General features: G+C 40.0%; 3 protein-coding genes across 3 annotated transcripts; 1 reads left to right on the plus strand and 2 right to left on the minus strand.

The window, feature by feature from the left end:
* Positions 1–1,453: 1,453 nt before the first annotated feature.
* LOC100680513 (ankyrin-1) lies at positions 1,454–4,523 on the plus strand. The gene is made up of 2 exons (XM_003424933.4): positions 1,454–2,656; positions 2,738–4,523. The coding sequence occupies exons 1-2, from the start codon at positions 1,762–1,764 to the stop codon at positions 4,411–4,413; spliced, it is 2,571 nt and encodes an 856-aa protein (XP_003424981.1). The 5' UTR covers positions 1,454–1,761; the 3' UTR covers positions 4,414–4,523.
* A 210-nt stretch (positions 4,524–4,733) lies between these two features.
* On the minus strand, positions 4,734–10,327 carry LOC100121607 (girdin). The gene is made up of 4 exons (XM_031921867.2): positions 9,591–10,327; positions 9,143–9,237; positions 7,265–8,019; positions 4,734–7,177 (listed from the first exon to the last, which is right to left on the minus strand). Exons 1-4 carry the CDS (start codon positions 9,651–9,653, stop codon positions 5,034–5,036), a joined length of 3,057 nt encoding a protein of 1,018 aa, XP_031777727.1. The 5' UTR covers positions 9,654–10,327; the 3' UTR covers positions 4,734–5,033.
* Positions 10,328–10,448: 121 nt separating this feature from the next.
* Positions 10,449–13,219, minus strand: LOC100121569 (probable enoyl-CoA hydratase, mitochondrial). Its single transcript, XM_031921868.2, has 5 exons — positions 13,023–13,219; positions 11,364–11,698; positions 10,962–11,286; positions 10,820–10,887; positions 10,449–10,746 (listed from the first exon to the last, which is right to left on the minus strand). The coding sequence occupies exons 1-5, from the start codon at positions 13,108–13,110 to the stop codon at positions 10,681–10,683; spliced, it is 882 nt and encodes a 293-aa protein (XP_031777728.1). The 5' UTR covers positions 13,111–13,219; the 3' UTR covers positions 10,449–10,680.
* Between the last annotated feature and the right edge of the window lie 2,934 nt (positions 13,220–16,153).

The following is a 16,153-nucleotide window of genomic DNA, read 5'->3' on the forward strand; positions in this document are numbered from 1 at the left end:
CAACAATTATTTCACAGTTTATTTTTGAACCTTAATGTAGTCTTGTCCCATACAATTGATTTAATATTTTCGTTTTATGTTAGCAACTTGCTGTGCCTGGTGTGGATGGTTTTAGGAGATTTTAGTTTAGTGTTATTTTTTCATTTGCATCTCGCTGTGCATGGGGTAGGTAGATTTAAGTTTATGGGATATATTAATGTTTACGTATGATATTCAAATCTTGGGTAACTAGATTTGGGGCTTAGGGTTCTTCTTTTTTAATTTTAGTTTGACATATTCTTATTTATCGGTGCAGCTACTAGTAATTCGAACATTTTCGAATTGATGCAGGGTCGCCCGATGGCTGACTTCAGGGGACGCAGCGGATTGCTCTTACCGCGATGCCCCCTGAAGTTGGCATTTGAGCGACCCTCCGAATAATCCTGACCCCAGCACTGTTCAGGTCACTATAGGGTTTGATCAGGCGCACAAGCGCGCCTATATGTCTCGGATTTGAATTATTGTTTTCTTTCTTCTGTATAGTTTTTGTAAATAATCATATGGCTTTTTATTTATAACAAAGTATTAACAGATGTGTTTTTCCATAATGAATCGAGTGAAATATGTTTAGAACAGAAAACCTCGATCGGAAACTGTACCATGCGAGGCGCTGGCGTAATCAAGCTGGATGGACCTCTTTATTATACCCTTTATGCATGTTCCGGGAGTCCCACCGAGACTAAAAAGTTTTATTTTTTCGTAAGGATTCGATTGAGAGTAGTTAGTAGAATAGGTAGCCTCAATCAGGGCGGTCGCTATGAAGAATTTCCTCAACTGTGGATGGTCCGATCGTCCCTTCTTGTTCTAATCAATCACATTAGTTAAAACACAACGTTCTAGACCCGGCGGATCTCATGGATAGGGTATAATAAAAAGGTTCATCCAGTGCGATTAATTACGCAGAAATTTTGACGTTTGGAAAATCCTTCAGAACTTTTCTCATCCCGATCTATAAGCTCCTTGTTCTAACCACTCTCGATTAAGCAAATCTGCAAAATTGAAACTCTCCGTACTCTAACCGCTCTATTCGAATTCTTGCGAAAACATAAAACTTAGGCCCGACGGGTCTCCAGGAACATGCACGTAGGAGTTCATCCAGCCTGATTACGCAAACCAGCAGAACCTCAGTATTTAAATAAGCTTTCATAGCGCTTGTCCCTTCTAAGCTTTCGTGTTATAACCATATTTGATTCGATTTTTATAAAAAAAATAAAATACGTTTTGTAACAGTTCATAATTGAAGGCAGATAAAATTATTTTCAGAAGCTGCAGACAATAGAAAATAATAATTAAAATCTAAAACATTGGCACGATTTTGCGCCTGATCTTATCTTAATGTGCGTAGATATATATGTAAATACATGTATAACATCAAAGAACACAATCTGTATAAAATGAGCGTACGCGCTCATTCTAACCCCATAACCGCATTTGAATTCAGTCATCAGTTTGTTTATTTACATTCGCGATGTTTGCTCGGCGCGACTCACCCTACTCACTTGTTTCGAGATCGAGATCGAGTTCGAGAATCTCGAATAGGATTTTTATATAAGGGATATATAAATAAATAAATATATAGCAGAGCGCTCGTGTGTTTATGAAAACATAACCTCCCGTACGTTTACAGATGTGAGATCCGACGAGAGCTGTCACCCGTACGCATCAGCGAAGAATTCGGTTAATTAGGGAATTAGTATAGTTATTAATTATTAATAATCGAGAATGGCTTCGAAAAATCCGAGAGCAATGACACTTGTTGAAGCTGTAATGTGGGGGACCTCAAAGCAAGTACAGGATTTATTGGAAATGCGAAATTTACCCATCGACGACAACTGGACGGACTACGCGCTTTTGCTCACGGCACTTCGAAGAAAACGTAAAGAAATCACGAAAATTCTTTTGAACAAGGGCTGCAGAACTACAAAGGTACCGAGGACCGGTAATTCCGACACACCTCTGCATTATGCTGTTAAGATGAATGATTTTGAAATCATTAGGATGCTGTTGAGCAAAGGGGCATCTATCAGCCATGTGGGTGAGAATGGAGAGACGCCTCTTTGTTTTGCTATGAAAAAAAGATATGATGGAATTGTTGACTTGTTATTTTCAGCAAACGGTGCTGAGTGTGACAATACAGTCAACAATGATAAATTTTCACACTTTCACATTGCCTGCATTAGAAATAATGCAAACATTGTTGAAAAATTTATCAATTTTGGCGTTAATATTAACGATCCTGTAAGTTTTACTTCAAAAGAGTGGGCAGGTTATACACCTCTACATTTTGCAGTTGACAATGATAGCCTAAGTGTGGCTGAATTGCTTTTAAAATGTGAGGCTAATATAGGTGTTAAAAATGCAGAAAATATGACTCCTCTTCACCTTGCTGTACAGAAGCGAAATAATGCGATCATTAACTTGCTTTTGTCCTCCAAAAACATTGCAGCCTTCAATCCAATGGATGACAGTGGATTTTCACATTTTCACATTGCTTGTATGAAAAATCATTTAAGTGCGGTGAAAAAGTTTTTACAAGCTGGTGTAAATGTTAATCATGTTGTTAGTTCAAATCAATCTAATGGACCAGGATATAGTCCATTGCATTTTGCTGCTAAAGGTAAAATATTGAACATTAAATTGTACATATACGTCAATTAATTTGTTTACTTATACTTATTTTTACTTATTTTATTTTCAGCTTTATCAGTAGGCTGTGCCAACCAGTCATCATTGGTAGAATTACTACTGCGTTCTAAAGCTGATGTGAATTCAAAAGATGTGCAAGGTCAAACACCTTTACATTTAGCTTGTTTACAAAATGACAAAAGAGTAGGAAAATTACTCAAAGATATTTGCAGTGCTATGGAGACAGATAATGAAACTAATCAATTGAATCATTGTGAAAAATCATCTCTGGCATTAGGTCTAGCTGAACAAACTAAAGTCATTGAACTGCTTTTAAAGTATAAAAGTGATGTCAATGTGAAAAATGAGTCTCAGGAGACTCCAATATTTTACCTTTACAAGCATGACCGTTCAAAGATTGCAGCTAAGGGAAAGTGTGACATTAATGTACTAAAAGAAGTTATCAAAGAATTGAATAAGAAACGCAAAGAGATTTTACAGATTCTCCTCAATAATCATGCGGATATAAATGTTCGCAATGACAGAGGTCAAACAATACTGCATTTAATTGCTAGTATTAATAAAGAATATGATGATGATTTAAAAGAAGAGACAGCTCAGTTAATTTTAAGCAAAAAAGCTGAAGTTGATCCTGATGCTGTACATGACCCAACTGTCCTGCATACAGCTGCTAAACATGGACATTGGAAACTCATCGAACTATTTTTAAAATATAAGATGGATGTGAATTGCACGGAAGATTTAACTCAAGCAACACCTTTGCATCTAGCGACTTCGCACCAGCAGATCAAGGCTATAAATGTTCTACTACAAAATAATGCTGACGTGACTATGACAAAACATAATGGAATGAATTTACTGCATCTAATGGCTTTGATCAATCCAGAAGGGTCTGAGGAAGCTGAATTTATAGAATCTTATGACAAAATCATTGCAAGGTTTATTGAACTTGGATGCAACCATAATGCTCAGGACATAAATGGTAGAACACCTTTACATTTGGCTTCTTGGGAACATAATAATGCAGCCACTTGGGCTTTTTTGCAACACTTTGCTGACATTAATGTTGAAGACAATGGTGGAGAAACTCCTCTATCATTTCCTATACACAATACTGAACGATGTGTTAACATTTATTACATGTTTAAAGATTACATCAACATGTTGAGACTGACTAAATTGTACGTCAGTGAAAAAACTAATACTTGTTATATCACATTATTTGGACCAGATCCACCTGATCCGAAGGATGACTTTTTGGCTCAGTGTAGAGAAGAACTAGAGATAATGAGAAGTATCAAGCTTAATGCATCTTCTACGGTATACGATATGCTTCATAAAAGCTCTCATGAAATGGAAGTTCATGCAGGTAATGAACTTTTTGAAAGATTTGTTGGATATGGAGATTTTCTGAAAACTTTCAATATCTATGGTAATCTACTGAAGTCACAGTACAGAAAGGGTTTAGCAAGAAAAGCACTTGTAAAGGATGCAAAAGATGCACTAGAATTTATGACAGGTATTGGACTTCCAGACTATTGTTCAAGAAAAATTTTCCAACATTTAGACAATACAAGTTTGTTTAATTTAACAAAGGCCAAGTCCAAAAAACTTCCCGATGAGAAAGATAATACCAAACAAATTGCTACTGATCAAAGTTTGTGTGCATCAATAGAAAAGGCACTTGCTTTTTACAAACAATTATCCGACAAGCATATGGAAATGTAAATATCTATTTACATTTATCAAACTTAGCCATTTGAGGCTACTTATAATTAGACTGATTTTTGTACACGCAAAATAGAAGAATAAAAATAAAAGAATGTTTTTAATAAGAATATCAGTTTTATTTAATCATTGCATATATACATCTTTCATCAACACTTATAATAAATAATGTATAATAATTTCTAAAAAAATTAGCAGTTCATATCTGCTTAATATACATTGATACCGTGTTCGACTTTGTGCACTGGATTTGATTAAGGTAGTTCACCGGATGAAATATGATGTAAAATAGCAATATAAATGGAGAATGTGTTCTAATGTTTCATACTATAAATTGGAAGGTTTTGACATTTGAGAACACTGTAAAATATCGTAAAAAAGGAATTTTATAATAATAACCCAGTCGGTGAACTACCTTAAGGAGTAAGCGCAGTTGTACATACATCACATTATGTCTAAACTTATAAAACTACATGCGTCTTTAAGGTGACTTATAATTCTAGCTTATTATATCTACTATTTACAATGTATCATTTTCTTTTTTCGAAAGCATTCGCGAATTATTTTTATACTTCTAAAACCAAGTATAAAAATACTTTTTACAGACTCAACACGCGGAATCATGCACAGCCATGATCCATCCAGATGGACTGTCTAGATTTGGCGGTCATGAGTTCCTTCATCTCGACGTTGTTGTTCTCACCCAACACGTCCAACTCTTCATTCTGGTCCTTCTCGAAGGACAGATCAATGGACTTATTATTTCCAAAGGTCGAGAAGTCATCTTCTTCGTACATCGTGGATGCCATGATGTTTTCCATGTTGCTCGGGTCGGGCAGAGTTCTATCCTCCGCCTTTTCATTATTACACAACGAGCGGAGCTCGGCAAAGTCGAAGGACTTGCGCGAGCGCGCTTGAAGCTCGAAGTCAAGGGACTTGCGCGAGTTCACCGGGGGCTCGTCGAAGCTGAATTTGTTGGGCTCGAAGTTCTCCAGGAAATCTAAGGACTTCCGATTTCTCGGGTAGTCGCCAGCATACGCGCTGACGGTGGACTGGCGGCTGGCTTTTCTCGTCGCGGCATCGTTCGAATCTTCGCATCGAGTGAACTTGAAGTCGAGGGAAGGCTGGTCGGCTAGACGGGACTCCTCTGCGAAGGATCGTCTACTCCGGTTTAAGAAGAACTCGGAACCGGCACGAGTTACTTTGACGAAGGTTTTCTTGACGATGTTGCTGCTGGACTTCTTCTTGGTGGACGCTGGATCTTGTCTGCGGTATTGATCCATGATCTTTTCCTCGAGCTTCTCCTTCTGCCGCTTGAGGTTGTTGACCTGGTCGTTGTTCTTGAGCTCCTCCTTGTGATGCTCGCGCAGGTTTTCCAACGCCTTCGTGACCAGCTGGTCGTTCTGCTTGAGGAGCTGGTCGTTTTGCTGCATGAGCGAGGACTTGTCCTTCTCCAGGGTCAAGTTCATCTGCTCGAGCACTTCGACTCGGTGCTGGATTTTGTCCAGCTCGATCTCCAGCTCGATGATCTTCTGGCTCTTGACGCGCAGCTCCGGCTCCTGGCAGATCTTGCTGTTTAACTCGTTCCTCGCTCGTTGGTAGTCCACGAGGAGGGTCTCGTTGGACTTGAACAGCCGGTCGAATTCTTTTTTGAGCTTGGCGTGCTCCACTAGAATCTCGTCGGACTTGAGGCTGGCGCACTCGTCCTCGAGAGCCTTGATCCTCGTCTCGAGTTTTTCGATCGTCTCGGCCTGTTTGCGGAGCGTGAGCTTGTCCTCCCTCTGCTGAGTCCTCAACTGGATTCTGTCTTGTAGCAGCTGCTGGTAGTCCGCGTTGAGCTGGTCGTGGAGAGTCTTGAGGTGGTCCAGGTCACCGGACAGCTTCTCTTTGCTCTTGATAAGGATTGACTTCTCAGCGGCTAACTGGTTCTTGGCGATGCTCAGCTCCTTCTGCGAGTCGGTGAGACTGATGTCCACGCTGAGTATCTGGATTTTCTCTTCCTGTTGTTTGATCAGCTCTCTCAGCCTCGTGATCTCGAGGTCCTTCTTCTTGTTCTGGATCTCGCTCATCAGCGCGCCCTTGATCAGCTTGTTGTACTCGTCCTGAAGCAATTTGTGCTTCTTGCCGAGCTCGTGCTTCTGCTTGTGAATGCTGTCGTACATCGTCGACAGTTTCTTATTCTGTTTGTGAGCGTTCACGAGCTGGCTCGACTCCTCATGGACGATGTTCTCCTTCATGGAGTCCAGGAGGCTGGATAACCGTCTGTTCTCCAGCTGGAGCTTGAGCGCTTCGCACTTTGCGCTGGTGTCCAACTGCTCGGATAGACTGTAGTTCATGCTGTTCGACGCGTCCTCGGACTCGATGATGAATCCGTTGTCCAGGGTCTCGTTGGTTCTGGTCCTGACGAGCTGCTCGAGCTGTTCGTTCTCTTCGATGAGCTCGCGGTTTTTCTCGCGACTGGTCGCGTTCTCCTCGCTGAGCTCCTCCATCTCCTGCTTCATTTGCAACATTTGCTGCTGCAGTTCGAGAACTTGATTGGCTTTGGCCTTGTAATTTTGGAGCTGCTCGTCGAGGTTCTGGATGTTCTCGTTGAGCAGTTGGTTCTGCTGGCGAAGCTCTTTCAGATGAGCCTCGGAGAAGTCCATCTTGTCGAGCTTCTCCTTGTACCGGATGATCTCCTGCTCCAACCGATCGGCGCGCTCGGCTTTTTCAATAGCTGCGTCGAGCTCGTCGCGGTACTTTTTGGCGCTTCTCGCCTCGAACACTGAAATTTTAAACGTTGATCATTAGTTACAGTCATAATAAAAATGTTAAACAAATATATCAACTGATAATGTCATTGGACACCCACCTAATTGTTCGTTCTCTAGTCGCATCCTGTTAAGCTGCTCCTTGTATGCCTTGATCTCGCAGCGGGCTTCTGACAAGTCGTCGATTTTTTGATTGAGCTCTTCTTGCTGTCTCCTAAGCTTGCTTCTCGTCTCCATCAACAACTGGGCGTCTTTCGTTTGAGATTCTTCTCTGTCAGACGTTATCGACGACTCGAGGAGATTCTGTACCTCGCTGCAGCTCATCGCCTCGAGCTGATCCTCCTCCAGACTCGTCTGCATCGTGTGGTCGAACCTACTCTCGTTCATGCTGACTCCTGTCCTGGCCATGTTTTTCAACTTCATCTTGTAGTAGTCCTTCGCGCGGCAAACTTGACGTACCACCTCGAAAACCTTGGCCACGCAATTGGTCTCGTTGGACGTCTGCAGCATGTCCTGGCTGAGCATTATCCCAGGAACGTGAAGCACCTGCGTTATGTACTCGGCGATCGCCTCCTGGGTCTTTACTTCCAACATTTTTATGTTCTCCACGAAGTGCTCGTTCCTAGGACAGATGACGGCGCAGCCCAGGAGGAGTTTCAGCAGAAGCTGGGTATCGGAGATGTGGAGGCGAGGTTCCCGGGAGAGACGGGACACGTTGGGGAGACGAATTACGACGTGGTTAAGTTCTTCTTCGTAGAACTGGCGGATGTTGCCAACGATTCGTTTAAGGTTGCGGGCGCGAAGAGACGCGTCGCCGGCTGGCGGAACCACTTCGCCTGCTTGGCAATAAAGGTCCCTGTAAAAACGATCGTGAACGTTAGATTTTTGTTTTTTTTTTTGTAAATAGATAATGTAATTACAATACGTGTGACTTAAATGGTTCATTTTTACACGGCGCAGTTAGCACCCGAGCGTAGCGAGGGCGCTAAGCGCCGTGTAAAACTGAACCATTTAAGGTGGGGTTCTGGTGCATTTTCTAACTTTTTATATCGCAGTCACATTTTCTTAAATATACTCATATTCGGTATAAAAAAGAGAAAGATTTGTAAATCTTGAGCCATATATATATATATATATATATATATATATGGAGACATTTGCAAGTAAGCCCAATTTTGAACTATTTTTTGCAATAATTTGAGTAATATACTATATATATATATATATATATATATATATATATATATATATATATATATATATATATAGTATATTACTCAAATTATTGCAAAAAATAGTTCAAAATTGGGCTTACTTGCAAATGTCTCTTGCGAACTCCTTTTCAACTAAAACCAAAATTCTTACGGCCAATATTTGCATTTATTCGATAATAAAATTTCATAGTGACCCAATTTTTAAAAAAGCAAATTAATAAAATTTAGTAAGTCAAAAATAGTTTTTAGATTAAAAAGTTAGTAGAACTTCTTGTCCAATAACCGATTTTTCACGTACTAAATTTTATTAATTGTCTTTTTTTTTAAATCGGGTCACTGAAATTTTAATTTTGAATAAATGCAAATATTGGCCTTCAGAATTTGAGTGTTAGTTAAAAAGGAGTGCGCAAGAGACCTTTGCAAGTAAGCCTAACTTTAAACTATTTATTTGCAATAACTTGAAAAATATACTATATATATGGCTCAAAATTTACAAATCTTCCTCTTTTTGTACTGAATATAAGTACAAAGTTTTAGAAAATGAGACTATAATATAAAAAAGTTAGAAAATTCACCAAAACCCCATCTTAAGTCACACGTATCGTATAAACTTTTATAGCACAGACTGCTAACATCCGCGAGTGTGATAAACACGGTGCAAAAAAGGACTACTTTAATCACAGATAGGCGTGACTTAACAGCGGATTTTAGCCACACTGTGCTATAAAATTATTTTCAAAAAGTGAATAATTTCGAAATACTTACATTTGAAGGAATACATTGTGAATTAAAACGCCGTCGACTATTTGTTCGTAGGTGAGCTTCTCGGGTGTTAGCGACGGGTCCAGGCAATTGATGAACTGTAAACAAATAACATGTTATTTTATAGTATTTATTTTGAATTGAGTGAATTTTACGCGTCGCACACACGATTTCTTGGCCTGAAAATACACTTTTTTGCCGGCTGTGATTTAAAATTGCATAAGTTGTAAAAGTCAACACGCGTCAAGGGCTAGTGGTGTCAGTCCTCGTCTCGATTCGTAAACGTACTACATAAGCTTTACGCTTGATTTTAAAGCCAAGTTTACGCGGTACGCGCGTATGCAAAATTTCAAATTTTTCACGCAACACTTTTTCATTAAAATATTTTCACACTTGAACAGTTCGCTACGGAAATAGTATGAGTACAGGTATAACTTTTTTCGATGCTTACCCAGGTAACTAATGGTCCTTCCAAAAACTTATCGATCTCCGAGACACTCATGTTCTTAGCCATTTAACCAGCTAAAAATCGACTCGCTAATACAGCACACAGCTAATCAAACATCAACACACGCGCGGCTTGATATTCACGCCGTTATAATCTCGGATTTGAATATTATACAGTCCAAATACATCGGCGTGCGGGCACTCGAACACAACTCTTCTGACAAACTGAAGCGGACGAAGCGTCTACTCGAAAATTTCACCTTTTCGCATCGACGCTTAGACTCGTACTGACCAGCTCCTGTACACGAAGTGCCGCCGGTGTAATAATCTCTTCACCCTCATTTCCCCTCTTTCAGTTTCGGTCTATCCGGCGGCACATATATTCCTATATATACGCCCATAGCGGTACCGTATTTGCGAGGACGGTGCAAATCCGTCGCAGTCGCACTGTCCCCCAGACAATCGGAGCATCATAAACAAGTGCAGTCCGTATACCTGCAACGCAGACCGCCGCAGGCGAATTGCTGGAATTCGGTAATTCCCCAGACCGTGGGCGGAGGGTATATAAAATCGGTCCCCGGTAAAGTGTACCCGCATTTACATATCAGGGCATGCGGCTACAATTTACCGCTGTCCTCAGTGGGTGGGGCAGTTGTAGGTGAGCCGTATAAGGGATTGCAAGGGATGCGGCCGGGGATTAAAAGATCTAGACGCAGTGCGAAGGTATCTGCAATAAACGCTTTCAAGCCTATAATATAACGGTCTGCGCACTTTTAGGGAGAGGGCTCGACAGAGTGGTAAATGTTTGCCGCGTTTTCCAGGTACGAGGGTATGTGCGTTTGTAAACGTACAATAGCTTCTCTGAAATTTCATACTAAAGCTTCTTTATGTCTCATTATATGTACATGTTGCAACATTTAGTAACGATACAAACTTCTCATATATAAAAAATAGATCTTTAACAACGGCTCTATATATATATACGCGTATACTCTCCAACTCTGAGAATGTACGAAAAAATGCGAAAATTCTGTGATGTCTCTTCATCGAAGAGGTATATAGATCTGCGACTGATTATCGGATTTTGCAGACATTTACTCGTTCTTGAACTCAGGCGCGCGCTTCTCGGCGAAAGCCTTCATGCCTTCCTTCTGGTCAGCCTGTCAACAAAAGAAATTTAACTTTAGATCTCGCACCTACAACGTCGTTTCAGAACAAACGAATTGAACTTACAGTAGCGAAGGTAGCCCAGAACAGCCTCTTCTCGTAATCCAAGCCTTGTTGGAGGGTCGTCTCGTATGCTGCGCAGAAAAAAAAAGATGACAATAAGGCCCCGCAAAAGTACTCATCGACGCCTAGAGAAAAAAATACAAACCCTTGTTAACGGAATCTTTAGCCATAGCAACGGCGACCTGCGAGTGCGAGGCGATTTTCTCGGCGAGCTTGACGGCCTCGGACACGAGCTGCTCGGCCGGGACGACCTTGCTGACGAGTCCGCTTTTTTCGGCCTCCTGGGCGGTAATCTGCTGGCCGGTGAGAACGATCTCCATGGCTTTGCTCTTGCCAACGGCGCGAGTCAGGCGCTGGGTGCCACCGGCTCCGGGAATCGTGCCGATCGCGATCTCCGGCTGGCCGAACTTTGCCTTGTCGCCCGCGTAGATGATGTCGCACATCATGGCGAGCTCGCAACCACCGCCCAGCTAAAACATTCATTTTGATTAGTCGAATATTCCCTCGATAATCTCTTAACAAAAAAAAAAAATCGCCGACGACTCACGGCATATCCATTAACGGCGGCAATAGTCGGCTTCTTGGCGGCGGCGACGCCGTTCCAGTGCTCGAGAAAGCTGGTCTTTACGTTGTGGGAGAAGGTATTGTCCTTCATCTCCTTGATGTCGGCGCCGGCGGCGAAGGCGCGCTCGTTGCCGGTAATAACAACGGCACCAACGGACTCGTCGGTGTCGAGTTGCTTTATCGCCAGGTTCATCTCGCTCATCAGCTGGGCGCACAGGGCATTGAGGGCCTTTGGCCGGTTCAGCGTGATCAGGGCCACATTGTTTTTCGCGCCGGTCTTCTCGACCTTGATGAATTCGTAGGCCGGTGCTGCGGCGCCTATGGGAAATAAAGTTTTCGTTTAAGTGCGGGCTTACTGGCTACTCGCACGCAACAGCGTCGCCTCGCTCGAGCGTATAGAATACTAAGATAAGTCGACCACCGCGAGAATGAATAAATACGTTCGATGTGGCAATCTGCGAGTTATTGGTACGATTTGTGCTCGCAGATTTTCGCGTTTGCGAGTGATTAATTGAAAAGTTGAGAGAAATAGTAGGGGCTTTTTATATACTATAATAGGAGAATTATAGGATTGCGCTATATAATTATGTAACGAGATATTTTTTGGATAAAAGCAAACACTTCGCGTTGTTTTAATGAGGGAGATAAGCGGATATTTTTTATCTTTATCTAGCTCAGTTCGGATTCACATTGATCGGCTGACGAGGACAGAGCGCAAACACTATACGTGGCTATTTTGCGAATGAATTAGGAATCATTTAAATCGGTTAAAGGCGTTATAATAATTTTATAAAAACTGATTTCTTTTCATATTTTGGGTAATACAGCGGCGACGGTTTGCTTCATAAGCCGACACGGCTATATTGATCACAACAATATAATAGAAATAGTAGAATATATTTTCTACGATAGTCGTACGTCATTCATTTAAATTATATAATAGATTATTCACGTGTTGAAAATAGTTCAAAATATATTTTTATATTTTTCAATGTTTTGTAAAATTTGTAAATATTCAAAATTTAGGGAATATTACAAAATAAGAAAAACTGAAGGCAATCATTAGTTACGATACAAAATATGAATACCAAAGTCCCAAACGAAAAGCCGGTTATGCAAATATATTCGCATTTTTACATGGCTTGTTTGTGAATTCAATCGATTACACACACACACGCGCGCGCGCACACACACACATATATATATATATATATTTTTTCTGTTCTATAACCTCAAATAAGACGAATTGAACGTTATCATGTACAAAGCATTGTGTTGAAAACTAATCAACCCACGATAGCAACGAAGATAAAACTACAATCATATCTTCACAAACGAATTAATAACTTTTACAAATTGTCTAGAATATCCTCCTACTTGCTAGCCTATACGACGACATTCGCGAATTAGATACCTACGGAGCTTGCGTATAAAATAAATGAATCTCAATAACATAAGGGTATAAGTGTGTATACTACACGAGACAATGTATGTACATCAGGCCAAAATATCAAAGCAAATCGATCGCATATGACCGTCGACGAGACTCGTAAAAGCAACAACTACCTCTTGAAAAATAGTCCCTCGGAAAGGTCGAAACGAAAAGCGTGTAAAGACTGAGGTACTTAAAAAATAAACTCACTAGAGTAGAATTTTGGAGTCTGAGAAGCGCACTTGACAAGGCTGGATGCCCGGCCGGCGATGATACGGCTGATTGCTGGGTTAACCATGTTTTATACAGTCAGGCGTTCCGGAACGTTCGGAGGCAAGACGCAAAGTGCGTGTCACTCGCGGGGCCGGCGATTAAACTCGCGGTCTTCTATTTCGCGATAAGAAGCTGGAACAGCGCTACTATATATGATGGCCAGTGCAAGCAGTGGTGGGCCTGTATGATACGCCGTGTCGTAAATCGTATTTACGACGCGTCGCAAATACGCGTCGCAATTTTATATATATATATATATATATATATATATATATATATATATATATATAGGCGCGATCGTGATTTAATACGCGCGTATCATACGCGTATGAATGAAAAAAAAAAGCAAAATTTAAATTCAAATTTCAATTCTTGAAGAATCGAATTCTTGTAAAACAATTTTTATAAAAAAATTAATGTTTAAATATCAATTTTTGTCAAAAACTATTTATTATAATCAATAATAGTAATACAAAATTACAATAATATTATTGTAATATGTCAACATAATATGCCCACATGATGTTGAGTACTTGACTCCACCAATGGGTTTATAACCTAAAATCCATAAACTTAATAATCAAATTTCTTTTAACGCAGTAAATTCTAAAATCATTTACGTTTAAAAAAAGGATTTTACAATAAATTTTGAAAATACAAGGCAATGTGTTAAGAGCAGAAACCTATCCTTGAATATTCATACATATAAATTTAGATATAATCACACTCAAAACTCACTAACAAATATTTATACTATTCTGGCATGCATGTTTTTATGTAAGTGTGAATATTAGAAACAACATCAGGTGAAATTTGTGTGTTCAAGATTATCAACAATGAAGTGTAAAAGTGATGATCTTGACAGATATTCTCCCAACTCAGTGTTCGAGTCAGTCACAAGCAGTATCTATCATTATATAGCCTTATATGCAGTGTATTCATGCAAGATATTTAATTTGTAGTGCAGATGCTTATTTTATTATGTAGGAACAGGCTAGCGTAACAATTTTTGCTTGTCTGTCTTCGCTAGCTGATCCACACCGAAGCCCATGGCTCCGGGAGCAAAATTTACACATGGGTGTTTACATGAGAATTTAAACTACAGCACTTGAGATAAAGACAAGTGGATATATTTTTTTAACAGCTCGAAACAAATCACCATGCAAAATTTCAGCCCTCTAAGTATGATAGATTTTAATTGAGAGCATAATCAAATTCTCAATGACTGTACAATTACTTTTTTCAATTTTTCTTTTAGCTCTCAATTAAAATCTATCATACTTAGAGGGCTGAAATTTTGCATGGTGATTTGTTTCGAGCTGTTAAAAAAATATATCCACTTGTCTTTATCTCAAGTGCTGTAGTTTGAATTTTCATATAAACACCCATGTGTAAATTTTGCCCCTGGAGCCATGGGGTTCGGTGTGGGTCAGCTAGCAAAGACAGACAAGCAAAAATTGTTACGCTAGCCTGTTCCTACATAATAAAATAAGCATCTGCACTACAAATTAAACATCTTGCACGAATACACTGCATATAAATATTTTAATTACACTTCAACCTATGTACTATAAGGGTTTTTTGGAGTCGCTGATTACAAATCTGATATCAGATTTGCAAAATGATTTGTTTAAACAACTTTGTTTATGCAAATTATTGCATAATTTGAGTTTTAACAGAAACCTATGTACTCTAAGAGGTTTTTGGGGTCGCTGATTACGAATCTGATATCAGATTTGCAAAATGATTTGTTTAAACAACTTTGCTTATGCAAATTACTGCTTAATTTGAGTTTTGAGAATAACCTATGCACTCTAAGAGGTTTTTGGGGTCGCTGATTACGAATCTGATATCAGATTTGCAAAATGATTTGTTTAAACAACTTTGTCGATGCAAATTACTGCTTGATTTGAGTTTTGAGAAAAACCTATGTACTATAAGGGGTTTTTGGGATCGCTTATTACGAATCTGATATCAGATTTGCAAAATGATTTGTTTGAACAACTTTGTTGATGCGAATTACTGCATAACTCGTATTGTGAAACTACATCTCGGCTCATCGAAGAAAGGCGAGCGAAGCGAGTATAAAATCAAAGCGCCTAAACCCAGCAACCTCATGCTCCCCGCGATCTGTAATTTATTTAAACAACACCTCGGCACATCGGAGAAAGGCGAGCGAAGCGAGGACAAAATCTAAAACCAAAGCGCTTAAACCCAAATACACTACGCTCTTCGAGCTTAATAATTTATTTAAACAACACCTCGGCACATCGGAGGAAGGCGAGCGAAGCGAGGATAAATTCTAAAACCAAAGCGCTTAAACCCAAAAACACTACGCTCTTCGAGCTTAATACTTTATTTATAAAAACTCCTCGGCACATCGGAGGAAGGCGAGCGAAGCGAGTATGAAATCAAAAACCAAAGCGCTTAAACCCAAATACACTACGCTCTTCGAGCTTAATAATTTATTTAAACAACACCTCGGCACATCGGAGGAAGGCGAGCGAAGCGAGGATAAATTCTAAAACCAAAGCGCTTAAACCCACCTACCCCTCGCATTGTGAGTTTCCGTACTCGGCACAGCGGAGGAAAGCGAGCAATAGCGAGAATTATTGTATACAAGCATGTATACAATATGTTGTAGTTGTCCAATAATTTGTACATGTACAAGCTATTGTAATCGACATAAGCCGCGCATTTCCCTATAAAATTCTCTTGGCGCGTGGATTGAAAATGAATGGATGCTTCAAATGAGTACTCTCAAATCATAGAATTTTGAAGAGTATGTTTACGTAACTTGTACATAATTTGTTTTTCTAGAATAAAAAATACGAGAGTAAATGACTGCGGAAGCTGTAGTATTGCTGTAAACCTCGCTCGCCTTCCTCCGCTATGTCGAGTTCTGAAACTCGCAGTGCGAGGAGTAGGTGGATTTTAGATTTACATGTTATCATCCCTCACGCCCGCCTTCCTTTGCTGTGACGAGTATGTTAACTCGCAATGCTAGGGGTAGTAGGTTTAAGAGTTTATATTTTTTATATAATCTTCGCACTTGTACGCCTTTCTCC

The sequence above is a fragment of the Nasonia vitripennis genome, chromosome 1 (genome assembly GCF_009193385.2).
Source record: "Nasonia vitripennis strain AsymCx chromosome 1, Nvit_psr_1.1, whole genome shotgun sequence".
Taxonomy (NCBI): domain Eukaryota; kingdom Metazoa; phylum Arthropoda; class Insecta; order Hymenoptera; family Pteromalidae; genus Nasonia; species Nasonia vitripennis.